Genomic DNA, 15,881 nt, shown 5'->3' with positions numbered 1-15,881 from the left:
GGAAGGATATGTGAAGAATCATCACAAACATGATGATCCTCTGGTATTGCAGAAAGAGGAGCTTATGCTGGTAATGCTGAGGAAGTGCTATGTGCAGCACCAATATATCAGTGGCACTCCTGTGCTGGATTCTCTTGCAAGGGAATCTTTAAAATGGGACGGTGAGGCTGCATGGGAAGCTACAGATGCCTGCAACCCAGGTTGAATCAACACCACCCTCTTCGGAAGTGTTTCCAGACATGCTGCTTGCTTCTGATTTATTTATTAATATTAAGGTTTTTAAGAGGAATTTTCCAACTTAGCCAATGGGCAGTTTACTCTGGGCTCCTTGCACATTCCTTTAAGCCATAATTAATTAATTAAATTGACACCAAGATGCTGCTTGCAAGAGACAGTTATTCTGGTTGTTGGACTAATTGCCAGTTAGGGTTTCTGGATGGCATTCCCTTCACAATAAGGCTGCTAATTAATCTTGCTGCAGTTCTCACAGAAAAAATGCTGATAAGCATATCACCAATTAACATAAGAAAGAAAATGTCAAGAGCCCTGTTGTGTTTTAGGGAACCCACTCCCAGGGAGATGAATATCACTATTAAATACGGAGACAGACTAACTACTAACTATGAAAGCCAATGTGCCATGACACAGCACCAAAACCACACAGACTTTATTCATTTAGGAACCTGCATATTGAATGTCTGTTCATTCTTATTTAATAACATTGACCGTTAGAAATTCTGTGTACAACTGAAAGATCAAGTAATATGGGACAGGAACATTGCAAGGATCCTGCATGTTTGATAAATAATTTCTCCCAGAAAATTATTCATAGAGTGTTCTTATTCATAGAGTGTATAGGTGAAGTAGCTTAAAAAACACATTAAAGACATGGGGACAGGTCCTCAGCTGGCCCGTAAAAGCTGGCCCATGATCCCCACTCAGAAGACCTTATAATTTAATTCAGACAGACCAACAGGTACACCAAGGAATAATTCAGTCACAAAGGGAAGTTGGAAGAGATGGGTAGGTGCTACTGCCAGTTGGTGAAGACCTTCAGCAGTGGATCTGGCCCATCCAGGGGAACATTGGTGGCATCTCTGGATGCATGTAGGTGACACTGACAGTGCCCTTGCTCTGGGTGCCGTGAGAGATGGCCCCTGGAGGACATGTGCTTAGGTGAAATAAGTGTTGGTTTTAACTTACGAAGCTTTATGGTTCTTTATTCCTCTCCTGTGCTTACAGGTCAGAAAATCCTTCACCACAGAAGTGATGTCTTAGAAACAGTAGTCCTGATTAACCCTTCAGATGAAGCAGTTAGTACTGAGGTAAGTCAGCTGGAAATGTCTTATTGGATGTGTCATAAAAGCACCATAAGTGAATAAGAGGAAAGGGTATTCTGACTGTAGATAAATGAACATATGGGAGTGAATGTCAGTAAAAGTGTCAGCCTTCTCTTATCTCTTCCTCTTGTTTCCCTTTCCCATAATAGGATTTTAAAGAACATACAACAGGAATACTCATATCTCCTTTCTCAGGGTTACATTTCCAACAACCCACTAAAATCTGTTTTTGATCAAGTGGAGGCAACTGCGATGAGAGCTCTTGTGTTGCTGCTCCCGCACCCCTCCCTGGCTTGGTTCTGTATGTCTATTTTAAACTTGATATAAACCAGGTCCTCTGAGACCATTTTAGATCTTTGAGAAGGATTATCATATATATATAACATCTTTCCTCCAAGAAATCACATGCCGTGATCAACAGAGTTGGAGGCTATCACAGAACAAGAGATCTCCAAGTCCCGCATACTCTTTAGAAGAGAGTCAAAGCACCAGCCATGTATCTCAAGACCCCTCTTAGAGAGAGAGGCAAAGCAGCATTCCATCCAGGAAGGTGTGGCAGATAAAAATAGGGATACTTATGCAGTTAACAAATAATTTTCAGTGAATATATGGATGATCCCCTCTGAACATATTAGAAGTATAAAACCTTCAAATGGGTATTTTGTTGCCAGGGATGTAGTTTTAATTGCTGTACACTACCAAAGAAGAGATTCTTACTAACATTGTGTAACATTAAACACACATAACTAAAAGGAGGATATGCTAATCAAAATGTTTAAACCTTTAAACGTCAAGTAAGTCATCTTTATTACAATTTCTCTTATTTCCTCTGCTGTTATAGAATCTCTTAAATTGCAGCACATTTATTTAATGAGAAAAGAGAGAGTCAGTTCAAGTGGCAGCTCTTAGGTTCTGCTGTTAAAGTCTGATCCCCTTTCTTCTTATAAAGGAAGAAAAACATCACAAGGGGGGGGGGCAAGAAAGAATGGCAAAAGGTAGGAAAATGCAGCTTCTGTCTCTGAGGCTTGCAGTTCAAATGATGGAAGACCATAGGAAAAGCAGTTGGCATGCAGGCCAGTTAGTAACTCCTGCACCCTGGCTTTACTGCCCTGGCTCTGGAAAATGTTTGGGTAGGTTTCTCTTAATTTCCTCTAACCAGTCTGTGGGAGGTAAAGGTTTTTTTTGTTGTTTGTTTTTTCCTGAGATTTGGCTGTTCTTCAATGCTTTCATTCTGCCAAACTGGTAACAGCCAAAAGTTACAAGGTTAATTTTATCTTAGCTAGCTAAGCCAGACTGTCATTGGGCAAAAGTCAAAATGAGAATTAAGAAAGTGGAAGAAGGAAAAAAGTGGGAGTAGAAATAGCCATCTCACCCCACCATATGGCAATCAGGAACATTAAGTTCATATCGCAGGAGTAGCTCAGGACACAGCCAGGGAGGGGATGATGTCATTTGGTTCCATCTCCTTGTCTAGTCAGGATGGAATATCTGTCAGAGTGGGAAAGAAGAAGGCTCATGGTGTGATTGTAAATCCTTGGGACCTGCCCTGTGGTAATGATGACCGTATTAGTGATGCGGGTTTATGCATTGAGCAGGATGCTGCCTAAAAATCCTACCATGTTCAGTAAGCTGCAAATACTCCCTAGGAAAGAAGTGTCCAAAACAGGCAATATTCTTGTCCCATCAAAACTGCCAAAACAAAATACATTTCCTATAGTCTGTATATGGACAGTTTCTCTCATTTTAAGAAGATTCTGCTCTGTTGCTATAACAATTTTATAACTTTACCACATCTGGAAAACTTCTGATTAGCTATTTCTTTGGGCCAGACAAACTCATTAAACACCATATATTTGACTTAATTCTGGGCTTTCTTTCAACAACATGCGACATCCTGATACTTTTCATCTACTTTGAACAATATAGGGCTTCAACCAAGGCTAGGGTTGAACACAACATATCTCGGTCCATTTTATACTACCTTATTACAATTTATTTTAAAAGTAATGGTCTTATATCAATACACAGAATTCGGATAGTCCCCCATTAGGCCATCATTATACTCTTTTTATCTTTGTCTCTTCATTTTTTTCCATGCATGCTATGTATTATGTTCTAAAAACTGCAAGTATTTTTTGTTTTGTTTCTGTCATAGTTCTTTATCTCTGTAGAAACTCTTTAATTATCAGTTAATAAACAAAATTGAGGGGAATTATATGACAGTCATGTATCGGTGGTTCATGAGACAGGAAGTAATTTTGTGGCTGAAAAAGCTGGTGGTTTTATACATAAGCTGGCTGACTGCCCAGAACTGCTCCTGCAAAGAGAAAAAAAAATTAAAGAAGGAAGCCAGTTCTTTAATGGATTTTAATACAACTAAAACAGATGAGACTTGAGCGACATACATCAGCCAGCTGGGTGCACTTATCAATGTTCTCTTCTGAAACAGAAATCTTTGACCCACCAAGGATATTGTTGGATTTTATCATCCAACACAATTAGTGACAAGCCCGTATTAGGCCTGCTTTTAATTACGGGGTCCTTCTGCTGTTCAAACTTTGGGGCCATTTCTTTAATAAGATCAAAACGGAAGTCTTCCTGATCCAAAGTCTTCAGTGGCCCCTTTCAACACATTCTAAAAACAGAGTGGTTGAACAGAGATTTAGGTCAATACTGCATCCTTCCTGGCATGAGACAGAATAATTTAGGGCAATTGATCACTTAACAATCAATATATAAAGTTATAAAACTGGCTTGCTGGGAGTGCTGAGAGATGCTGTTTTGTGGCTTAGAAATATTTTGCAAAAAATGTATTCAAGAACACAGTTCTTTACACAAAACTCAGTTGGATTCCAGTCATATTTAGCCAGCAGACATCCCTCTAGCTCTACAAGCTTTACTTTGACAAAAGGCTGTCAAGTATTACAAGCAGTGACAGAGCAGTAGTAAAACTTAGGAATTATCAGATGTAGTGAAGGCTGTTTTGAAAGTGAAAATAATCTGTAAAGATAAAGAGTATATATATAAATAGAGAGAGAGAGAGTTTTAATATTCAGTATCTACTTTAAAACTTCAAAAACTTGTTCTACCAGTAGTAATCTCTTTGAACCAACAAGCATCCATACAATTTGCTAATGTCTATTCAGAATAATATACTGTGCCAGCACAGTACAGTGTCCATTTTTTTCTGACTGTGAGCATCACACAGATTGTGTACCTGACTATTTCCTATTGGTTAAAGTTAGGAATGGGTGAATATTGGAGCGCATAAGCGTTCATGAATTTGGCAGATTATTTTTAGTTCACAAAACTAGTCCAAGTTTGTACAGTTTTTCATTACATTTATACCTGTTTTTTTCTTCATGATAAATTTAGTTGTCAGTAAAGTTTTTCTAGCTAAAGAGCAGGTAGTGCTATGCATTGGGGAAAGAAGAACATTGCTCCCAAAAAAAGGGTAGGCAGATACAAATGTTTGACCTGTTACAGTGTAGAGGTCATGTTGGGCCAAAATTGTCCGTGATATAACTCCATTGACATCCAGAAGCAGTACACCAGGAATAAATTTGGTCCATTGTAACTTTTTTTATTTTAATTTTTCACTGTCCTTTGCTCCTTTTTCAGTCTCTTCAGTTTTATTTGTTCATTGTACCTGTTCTCCACTCATTTTTATTCCCTCCCCTTTAATTTTTCCTTTACTGTTTTTTCTTTCTGCTTCTTTTTTAAGTGAGATAAGTTAGGTATTCTGTGTAACTCTCCCTGAGTGTCAATGGAATTACATTAGGGATGACTTTAGCACAACATGTTCTGTACACTATAACAGGTCAACCATTTGTCTGCCTACCTTTTTTGGGAGGAATCTTTCATTGGACTATCTTCTGTTAGTGGAAGACACAGCCTTCAAGCTTTCCCAGACCTGAAGAAGAGCTTTGTGTAAGTGTGAAAGCTTGTGTCTCTCACCAACAGAAGTTGCTCCAATAAAAGATATTACCTCACCTACCTTGTCTCTCTAATATTCTGGTACCAACACAGATACAACAACATATTTTTTAAGTGTCCTTTATAAATAGAGTATGTGATGGGTTTGGTCACAGAGATCCCCTTGGGACTGTCACCTAATGTGCTGTAATGACCACTGAGCCCATGTTTCCTGCCAGCTTTTGGGACTTCCAGAACCCTGTCTTGTTGAGCCAGACACACTAGCCTGCTGCAACACAGACCCAGGGTCTGGTCCACGCCCCCCAAAGCTACATCTTAACTGAAAACAGCTCAGCAGGTTACCTGTCTCCAGCACCCAGACACCCAGTTCCCAATGGGATCCAAACCTCAAATAAATCCATTTTACTCTGTATAAAGGTTATACAGGATAAATTCATAAATTGTCCGCCCTCTATAACACTGATAGAAAGAGATGCACAGTTGTTTGCTCCCCCAGCTATTAATCACTTACTCTGGTTTATTAATAAACAAGGCTGATTTTATTAAGTATACAAAGTAGGATGTAAGTGGTTTCAAATAATAACAGACAGAACAAAGTAAGTCACCAAGCAAAATAAAGCAAAAACACACAAGTCTAAGCCTAATACATTAAGAAACTGATTACAGGTAATATCTCACCCTGAGAGATGTTCCAATAAGCTTCTTTCACAGACTAGACTCCTTCCTAGTCTGGGCCCAATCCTTTCCTCTGGTACAGTCCTTGTTAGTTCCAGCAGACATCTCAGGTGGTAAGCAGGGTTTTTCTCATGACTGGCAGCCCTGTTTGTCCTGCTCCACCCCCTTTTATAGCTTTGGCACAAGGCGGGAATCTTTTGTCTGTGCTTCCACCCCCCATATCAATGGAAAAGTACAAGGATTAAGATGGATTCCAGTATCGTGATATAATCACATGTCATGGTAAGACCCCTAGTCCATTCTTCCTGGGTTGGCCCATACGTAAACAGGAAGGTTTGCGGGTAAATAAACCATTTACAACCAATTGTCCTAGTCAATGGGAGCCATCAAGATTCTAAACCACCATTAATGGCCCATACTTTGCATAATTTCAAGAGGACCTCAGAGTTGTACTTCATATTTCTAGCTTCAGATACAAGAATGATACATGCATACAAATAGGAGGAATATATTCAATGGTTTATAACCTTTGTTATGATACTTTACAGGAGACCTTTTGCATAAAGCATATTCCAGTTACATCATATTCACACTCATATGCATATTTCCATAAAACATATGGAGTGGAACGTTACAGAGTAGAAACCCAGTAATGGGTGGGTGGGTTTGAAATTAGGCAAAGCAGGGTTTGGACCGAAGAGAGAGGCTGGAAATGTGGTAGCTGCATTTAATTTTTGTGCTTTTGTTCTTTACCTTAGGTGCGCTTAATGATCACAGATGCTGCAAGACACAAGCTTCTTGTACTAACTGGCCAGTGCTTTGAAAACACAGGAGAGCTCATCCTGCAATCAGGATCTTTCTCATTCCAGAACTTCATTGAGATCTTCACTGACCAAGAGGTTTGTCCTTAACAAAAAAAATTTCATAATGTTTTAGTATGATGACATATTTTTCGATGCATTGAAGATGGCCACCTTGATATACTTGAAACTAGCATTGATGCCTAAGTGTTGGTGTCCTTTGGCCCTCTGTACACAATTTTCTTCAAAATGTCTAATTCATTACTTTAGTTTTGATTTAACAACAAAATTAAATTTTAATTTGGCAAATTGCAATAATAACTTTACAAAATAAAAAAACAGGGAGCCTTTTAACAAATGGAAGGTAAAATTCCCATGTCTAAAATGTAAAGCTTATTTATTCAGTATACTTTTACAAGGCTTTTACTTTTACAAATAAGTTTGACACCTTGTTTACATCAGTTCTTGCCTGATAGCAACTACCTGGTAGATAACATTAAATAAGACACACAGCAATCTGTAGGATTAACAACTGATATATTCAACACAAATCTGTTTATTTTTGCTGCATAGGGAAGGACAGAGTTCATAATATCTGAAACCAATGTGACATCTAAAAATTAGCATCATGTACAAGTGTGTGACAAGATATAAGCCACAATGTACTGCGTCCCTGTCTGATTAATAAAACAATGTGATTTTAAAAATGCATACAAAATTAGGGCCAAATCCTACCCTTATTTGTAGAAAACCAAACTGTGGGAAGGGGAATGGAGTAGTTAGTAATCTATTTTCAGTTGGGTAAATAAGTCATTCCTTTCAGGTGAGGAAATCTGTTGCTTAATCCAGTTCAGAAATCCAGATCTTTCCACAGGCAATGCCTGCCATATGATTTTCAACTTCTCCCTTACCAGATCACTGTAGACATCCAATTCCAGTGTCCTAACAGCAGCTCTTCACAATTTGAAATCATCATTACACATTGGCTGCCCCATGTATCTGATTCACTCTCCCTCTGAGCAACCACACTGATGCATTTTAACAAATCTATCGCTGTGTGAACAGACAGTGTTTTAAAAAACAGATATCTTTCCTTGGTATCAACTGTCATCTTGGATCTAAAAAGATAATACGAAGTTACACCTTTGCAACATCTTCTGAGAGAGTGGGGTTGCACAAGGGTAATTATGAACAGAATTTGGTCCAACATCTCTCAACAGAGACTGTGGGCCAAATTCTGCTTTCATGGGCACCAGTGCAACTCCACTGAAGTTCATAGGTATTGTGATGGGTTAGATCACAGAAACCCCCTTGGGAGCTGTCAACTGATGTGCCAAGACTATTTCTGCCCCTGCTTTCCTGCCCTGTCAGCTTAGGACTTCAGTGCCCTGCCTGGTTTGAGCCAGACTCGCTAGCCTGCTGCAAACCCAGACTCAGGTCTGAACCATGTCCCCTGACAGCTGTAGGCTTGACTGAAAGCAGCTTACAGAAATGTTCTCATCTTTAACACTCAGACGCCCAACTCCCAGTGGGATCTAAACCCCAAATAAATTCTTTTTACCCTGTATAAAGCTTATAACTGTATAAAGCTTATAACCCTGTATAAAGCTTAACTCATAAATTGTTCGCCCTCTGTAACACTGATAGAGAGATATGCACAGCTATTTGCCCCCCCAGATATTAATACATACCCTGAGTTAATTAATAAGTAAAAAGTGATTTTATTAAATACAGAAAGTAGGATTTAAGTGTTTCCAAGTAGTAACAGACAGAACAAAGTGAATTACCAAGTGAAATAAAATAAAACACCAAATCTAAGCCTAATACAATTGAGTACAGATAAAATCTCACCCTAAGAGATGTTTCAATAAGTTTCTTTCACAGACTGGATGCCTTCCTAGTCTGGGCACAGTCCTTTCCCCTGGTACAGCCCTTGTTCCAGCTCAGGTAGTAGTTAGGGGATTTCTCATGATGGCTCTCCACTTTTCTCTGTTCCACCCACTTATATAACTTTTGCATAAGGTGGAAATCCTTTGTCCCTCTGGGTCGTCCCCCCGCCCATGGAAAAGCACCAGGTTAAAGATGGATACCAGTTCAGGTGACATGATCACATGTCACTGTAAGACTTCATTACCCACTTGCCAGCACACAGGTATACAGAAAAACTTAGAGGTAGTCAATTGTCCTGGTTAATGGGAGTCATCAAGATTCCAAACCACCATTATTGGCCCACACTTTGCATAATTACAATACGCCCTCAAAGTTATTTCATATTTCTAGTTTCAGATACAAGAGTGGTACATTTATACAAATAGAATAATTACACTCAGTAGATTATAAGCTTTGCAATGATACCTTACAAGAAACCTTTTGCATGAAGCATATTCCAGTTACATTAGCATATTTTTATAAAATCATATAAAGTGCAACCTCACAGGTATGCATTAGCGTAACTGAGAGGAGAGTGCTGAAAACATACCAATGACATTAAAAAGTGGGAGAAACTGCCTATGCTCTTCATTAGCAAAGCTGAAATTCTGAAAGGAATAGAGTCTCCAGACTCTATACACCATACGCATGTTTCTTTTAAAGTTCTCAGCCTAATTTTTTCACAATTTATTTAGTGTGGCTAAAAGAACTCAAGAGTTTCCCATGAGATAATTAAAAAGGTCTTGGTAAAATGACAGACTAGGTCTATCTGATCTTCTGTTTTACTGTGTAGTCTACCATTTGAGAGACATGGTCAGATGGATTCCTAACATGTAAAGCACTTACTGGTACAATCCACTAGAGCTGTCAAGTAAGGAGGGTCAAACATTGCCCTTCTTTCATACCCAAACTACTTTCTTTTCAAACTCACCTGTCCCTCTCAAAAGGAACCCTGCTGTTGACTCATCATAGGCTGATCTTAAGAACATAAGAATGGCCATACTTGATCAGACCAAAGATCCATCTAGCCCAGTATCCTGTCTTCCGACAGTGGTCAGTGCCAGGTGCACCAGAGGGAATGAACAGAACAGGTAATCATCAAGTGATCCATCCCCTGTTGCCCATTCCCAGCTTCTGGGAAACAGAGGCTAGGGATACCATTCCTGCCCATCCTGGCTAATAGCCACTGATGGACCTATCCTCCATGAATTTATCTAGTTATTTTTTGAACCCTCTTATAGTCTTGGCCTTCACAACATCCTCTGGCAAAAAGTTTCCTCTGGCCAACTTTCTTCTTTGAGACAACTTACCCTGATAAGTAGGAAAAGAAACTTCAGAAGAAACTTTTGGGAGCAATAAAATATTAAAATATTATTGGATCTTCAGAGGATGATTACATTATACCAGTGGTGCCCAAAAGTTTCTTGTTGCACCCCATCTCTTTACCAGTAATGGAAACTTCCATGCCCACCTCCATAACTTCACAGTTGGCCAGCAGAGGAGTTTGGGCTGAATGTGGAGGCGGAGGCAGAACTGGGGATGGGGGAAAAGCTGGGGCTTGAAGTGGAGCTGGCCTCGGGGCAGAGAGGGAATAAGGGCAGAGCTGGGCTGTGGGTGGAGCAGGGGGCAGCGTGAGGCTGGGAGTGGGGCTGGGAGCAGAGATGGGGACTGGGAGCAGAGCCATGGCTGTGGCTGGGAGCAGGGCTGGAGCACAGCCCGGGGCCAGAGTGGAGCTGGGGACATAGCAGTGCTGGGGGCTGGCCTGAACACCGCCGTGCCTCCCCAAATGTTTCTTCACACCCCTTTAGGGGGCATGTCCTACAGTTTGGGGACCAGTGCATTATACCATTTCAAATGTAGATCTAGTCTCCTAGATTCATGTACCTAATTTAACCTTAAAATCAGTTCTTCCATCAAAGCCATTTTTCAGGGTATTCCTGAACTTGCTACTCCACGCTGAAGGGATTTGTGTCTAAAACTGCTGCTCACCCACTTTTTCACTGATCAGTCCAACCAGTGGCTTAATGTGATCACACACCTATCCCTCTCATCAATGTAAAACAAAAGCTTGACTGACTATTATCTTCCAGGCAACAGACCATCAACATCACTAATTCAGTGACCACTCACCCACCTTCTTCCCATACAATCTCTGATCTTGCCTGAAAATTGTCCCTACATGGGAAACCATCATCTGCACCCAAATCAGAGGCACTGAATTATCATTATCGCTCCATCAAACTTTGTCTCACTGCTCTGAATGAAGAGCACTTCATGCCACTTTATCTTCCCATAATAATGTGTGTTTTATAGACTGAAACTTACCCCTGAGCAGAGGTCCAGCACAAGGAATTAGGCACCATCTGTATCCCACTCAGATGTGCTTAATTTTACTGCTGCAGTTTGCCTGTCCTCGCTTCCTCTCTCTCTACTCTTATCCTTCCAGCCTTTCTCTGTGATTGCCATTAATATGGCTCTCCCATTTTCCTCCTCTTACTCTTTCCTCTCTTTACTCCCTCCCTTTTTTGTCCTGTCTTTGCTCTCTTCCAAACAAAGCTATGTGTGATGTTTGGATAAGATTTATTTATACTCTTATATAAGTTGGTTTATATACTTAGTAAGGATGACATGTGAACATAAAACAGCTGTTCTGAGATTTTATTCCTTTCCTGCTTTTACTAGTTACCCATACACATTGGGTAGTGTGACAAAGTTCCTTCTCTATCTTGGTGGGTCCTGCGCTTATTGGCGGATTTTCTTGCCTCATCACATATCCTCCCCCTCTGCTCAACACCATAGGGTTGGGCAACTTGGGATGCCAGGCAGTGTACTCGTGATAGACCATCAGCGTTGCCGTGGTGGCATCCAGCCCTGTGCCGTATGCGGAACTGGAATGGTTGGAGGGATAAGAACCACCTGGTGACCCTTGCATTCTTTTCCTTATTTCTCTGCATCCACTGGAGGGGTGCATGGTCCGTCACGAGAGTAAATCGCCGGCCTAAGAGGTAATAACGCAGTGTCTCCATGGCCCATTTGACAGCAAGGCATTCTCTCTCGACTACTGCATACTTCTGTTCTCTTGGGAGCAGCTTTCTGCTTAGGTAGAGGATCGGGTGTTCTTCTTCTCCAATCATTTGCGACAGAATCGCCCCCAACCACCTCGGAAGCATCTGTTTGTAAAATAAATTCCTTGTTAAAGTCCAGGGCTATGAGTATGGGGTCATTATACAGGGCCGTCCGAAGGTCTATGAATGTCCCCTCTGCTGCATCGGTCCACTTCACCATGTCTGGATCTCGGGCCTTCACCAGGTCCGTTAGAGGACTTGCCCTACTGGCGAAGTGGGGAATAAAATGTCGGTAGTAGCCTACCACACCTAGGAACACACGGACCTGCTTCTTTCGGGTCGGCCGGGGCCAGTTTTCAATCACCTCTAGCTTATTAGTTTGGGGCTTTACTATACCCCTTTCTTCAATATATCCCAGGTACCTAGCCTCTGCTAGCCCTGTGGCGCATTTAGCAGGATTAGCGGTGAGGCCAGCCCGCCTTAAGGTGCGTAGGACTGCCTCAACTTTCTCCAAGTGGGTTCCCCAGTCTGGCGTATGGATGATGACATCATCTAGGTATGCGGCTGCATAACTAGTATGGGGGCGCAGCAGCTTATCCATGAGGCGCTGGAATGTGGCCGAGGCTCCATGTAGCCCAAAAGAGAGGACGGTGTACTGGAATAACCCATCCGGGGTGGAGAACGCTGTCTTTTCTTTAGCTTCTTTGGTCAGGGGAATCTGCCAATACCCTTTTGTCAGATCCAGTGTAGTCAAGAATCGGACACTACCCAGTCGGTCAATCAGTTCGTCGATGCGTGGTATGGGGTATGCATTGTTTTGGGATACTTCATTCAGTCGGCAAAAGTCATTACAGAATCTCGTGGTACCGTCAGGTTTAGGCACTAGAACGATTGGACTGCACCACTGACTGTAAGATTCTTCAATAACCCCTAATTCTAACATTTTCTTTACTTCGGCCTTGATTTCTTCTCTTTTGGCCGCTGGGATTCGGTAGGGTCTCAGTGTTACCTTGGGTGTGGGGATCGTGCAGATATGGTGATAGGTCTCAGTCGTCCGCCCTGGTTTTGTAGAGAACACATCTTGGTTGCGATTAATCATGTCAGCTGCCTCAATCTTTTGGATTGGCGTCAAGTCGGGTGATATCCTCACTTGCTCATGTAAGTTATCCTCCTGGGTGACTAAGCATGCCTCTCAATCATGCTAAGGTTTTAGAAGATTAATGTGGTAAATTTGCTCCGGTTTCCTGCGGCCTGGCTGCCGCACCTTATAGTTTACCTCTCTCACGGCTTCAATCACTTCATAGGGTCCCTGCCACTGGGCCCCCAGCTTGCTTTCTGCTGTGGGCACCAGGACCATTACTCGATCCCCTGGTTGGAACCGTCGAAGCTTTGCTTGGTGGTTATAATGGGTTCGTTGGGTCTCCTGTGCTTTCCCCAAGTGTTCCCGTACAATGGATGTAACTCGGGCTATCCGATCCCTCATCTGCAGTACATGCTCGACTATGTTTCTTCCGGGATTTGGCTCCTCTTCCCAGGCTTCTCTGGCTATATCCAATATGCCCCGGGGGTGGCGCCCGTATAGTAGTTCAAATGGAGAGAAACCTGTGGAGGCTTGTGGGACTTCCCGGATGGCGAACATGAGGTAAGGCAATAGGGTATCCCAATCTTTCCCATCCCGGCTCACCACTTTCCTGATCATGGCCTTGAGGGTCCTATTGAACCTTTCCACAAGGCCATCTGTTTGTGGGTGGTATACAGAGCTCCGTAGGGCTTGTACATGAAGCAATGCACAGAGATCTTTCATCAACTTGGACACGAAAGGTGTCCCTTGATCAGTCAGTATCTCCTTGGGTAGTCCAACCCGGGAAAAGATCTGTACTAGCTCCTTAGCTATTGTCTTGGAAGCTGTGTTGCGTAGGGGGACGGCTTCCAGATACTGGGTTGCATAGTCTAGTACAACCAGCACATGTTGCTGGCCTCGAGCTGTCTTCTCTAGGGGCCCAATCAGATCCATGGCTATGCGTTCAAATGGTACCTCTATTATCGGAAGAGGTATCAAAGGGGCCCGCAAGTGTGGGCGAGGGCTATGTAGCTGACACTCTGGACAAGAGGTTCAGTATCGCCTGACATCTTCATGTACTCCTGGCCAGAAGAACCTCCACAGGATCCGTGCCTGGGTTTTCTCTACCCCTAGGTGTCCTCCAAACAGGTGACTGTGGGCGAGGCTCAATATGGCTTTTTGATGTTTTCGTGGCACCAGAAGTTGATGTATCTCCTGCTCCTGCATTTGCACCACACGGTACAGGAGATCTTTCTTCACTATAAAGTAGGGTCCTGGACCCCGGACCTTCCCCTCCACTGGTATCCCATCTATCTCAGCCACCTCTTTCCTGATGTTATCATATCTAGGGTCCTCTGCCTGGTCCCGCCCGAAAGTCTCTCTCCCAGGACTAACCTGCCTGAGCTCCCAGGGGCCGGCTTCTGCTTCTTCCAATGGCTCGTCACCATCATGGCTGGGGCCAGCCTCTAACTCACCTTCCATGTTGGTAGTTTCTCTGTTGGCTGCTCGTGTCCATCTGCCTACTAGCGCGGTCTTCTGGCCCTGGGTCAGGATCCGGGTTCCCAAGGCCTTCGCGGCCTTCCTTTCTTTTTTTTTCTTCCGGGCCTTTTGGGGGGCTGAGAATAGATCCTGAGAAAACTCAGAAAACATTGGGGGTTGACATTCCCCCAACGATGAATCGCTGCCAGCAGGGTCCTCGCCTCCCTCCAGCCTCTCCCGGGGGAGTAAATTATCAAATCCTGGATAGTCCCTCCCAATGACTACAGGATATGGGAGTTTAGGAACTACGCCCACTGTCACCTCAATGGGGTTCCCCTGAACCTCTATCTCCACTGGGATGGTGGGGTAATGGCTCATGGCCCCATGCACGCACGTCACTGCTACGCGTTTGGCTTGTAGCAGCTGGCTACTTTTTACCAGCTTACCCGATATAAGGGTGATAGCACTCCCCGAGTCCACAAGCGCTGTAGTCTCTGCTCCATTTATCTTCACCAGCCTGGTGTAGTTATATGGGGCTAATGTGATGCCCGCAAGGTGGATAAGGGAGCACGGGACCTCCCAATCCCCCAAATTGCATTGCATAGGCTCCTTGGTGCTGGGACACTGTGCTGCTATGTGTCCCCACTCCCCACATGCATAACACCTATAATTGTTTCTAATCATTTCCCTATCATGTGGGGGCTTTCCTTGGGTAGTCGGGTCAATTCCCTGGCTGTCATGCGTCTTTCTACCAGCGTGATCATCTTATCATAGGTGGACAGATCGTTCTGGCCTACCCATTTGCGGAGATCTGGTGGCAGTGCCCTCATGTATCGGTCGATGACCAGAACCTCTAGTATCTCTTCTGGACTCTGGGACTCTGTTTGCAACCATTTTCGTGCGAGATGGATGAAGTCATATAATTGGGACCGTGGGGTTTTGTCTTCCTGGAACCTCCACTCGTGATACCGCTGGGCCCGCACTGCGGTCGTTACCCCAGATCTGGCCAGGATCTCTGCTTTCAGCTGGGGGTAGTCTGCTGCAGCCTCTTCAGGGAGATCATGGTAGGCCTTCTGGGCCTCCCCACACAGGAATGGGGCAAGGATGCCAGACCACTGATCTCGAGGCCAGGCCTCCCGTAGGGCTGTCCTCTCAAAGGCCAGAAGGTCTGCCTCTACATCATCCTCCGACGTCATTTTCTGTAGCCAATGGCTGGCCCGTATGAGCCGCATCCCATCATGGCCACGGTTCAGCTCTGTAAGGGTCTTTACCTGGTTTACCAGTTCCTGCAACATAGCTCGGTCTTGAGCAGCCTAGTCCATCAGCAGATGATTAGTCTCTTGTTGCAGCCGCACTGCTTCTTGTTGGGCGGCTGCCTGGACATGGGTAGCCTCCTGCTGGGCCGCCGTGGCTTGTATCAGTGCCCGTACTACGTCATCCATTGTGGTGAAAAAAAAATAAACCCTCTCCTTTTTTTTTTTTTTTTTTAAATCACCCTCCTTCTTCTGCTGCGCTGTGCACCCCAAAATCCCACTGCTGACACCAGTGTGACAAAGTTCCTCCTCTATCTTGGTGGGTCCTGCGCTTATTGGCGGAT

General features: G+C 43.4%; 1 protein-coding gene across 2 annotated transcripts in view; it reads left to right on the top strand.

The window, feature by feature from the left end:
* Positions 1-15,881, top strand: part of MAP1B (microtubule associated protein 1B) — a 120,665-nt gene that overhangs the window by 83,784 nt on the left and 21,000 nt on the right. For both annotated transcript variants that reach the window (XM_008167501.4, XM_065550135.1), the window contains exons 3-4: positions 1,243-1,325; positions 6,710-6,850. In XM_008167501.4, the coding sequence (XP_008165723.3) occupies positions 1,243-1,325; positions 6,710-6,850 (224 nt within the window). The remainder of the gene's footprint in view (positions 1-1,242; positions 1,326-6,709; positions 6,851-15,881) is intronic.

The sequence above is a fragment of the Chrysemys picta genome, chromosome 6, assembly GCF_011386835.1.
Source record: "Chrysemys picta bellii isolate R12L10 chromosome 6, ASM1138683v2, whole genome shotgun sequence".
In the NCBI taxonomy this organism is placed as follows: domain Eukaryota; kingdom Metazoa; phylum Chordata; order Testudines; family Emydidae; genus Chrysemys; species Chrysemys picta.
This window is presented reverse-complemented; position numbering and strand designations above follow the sequence as displayed.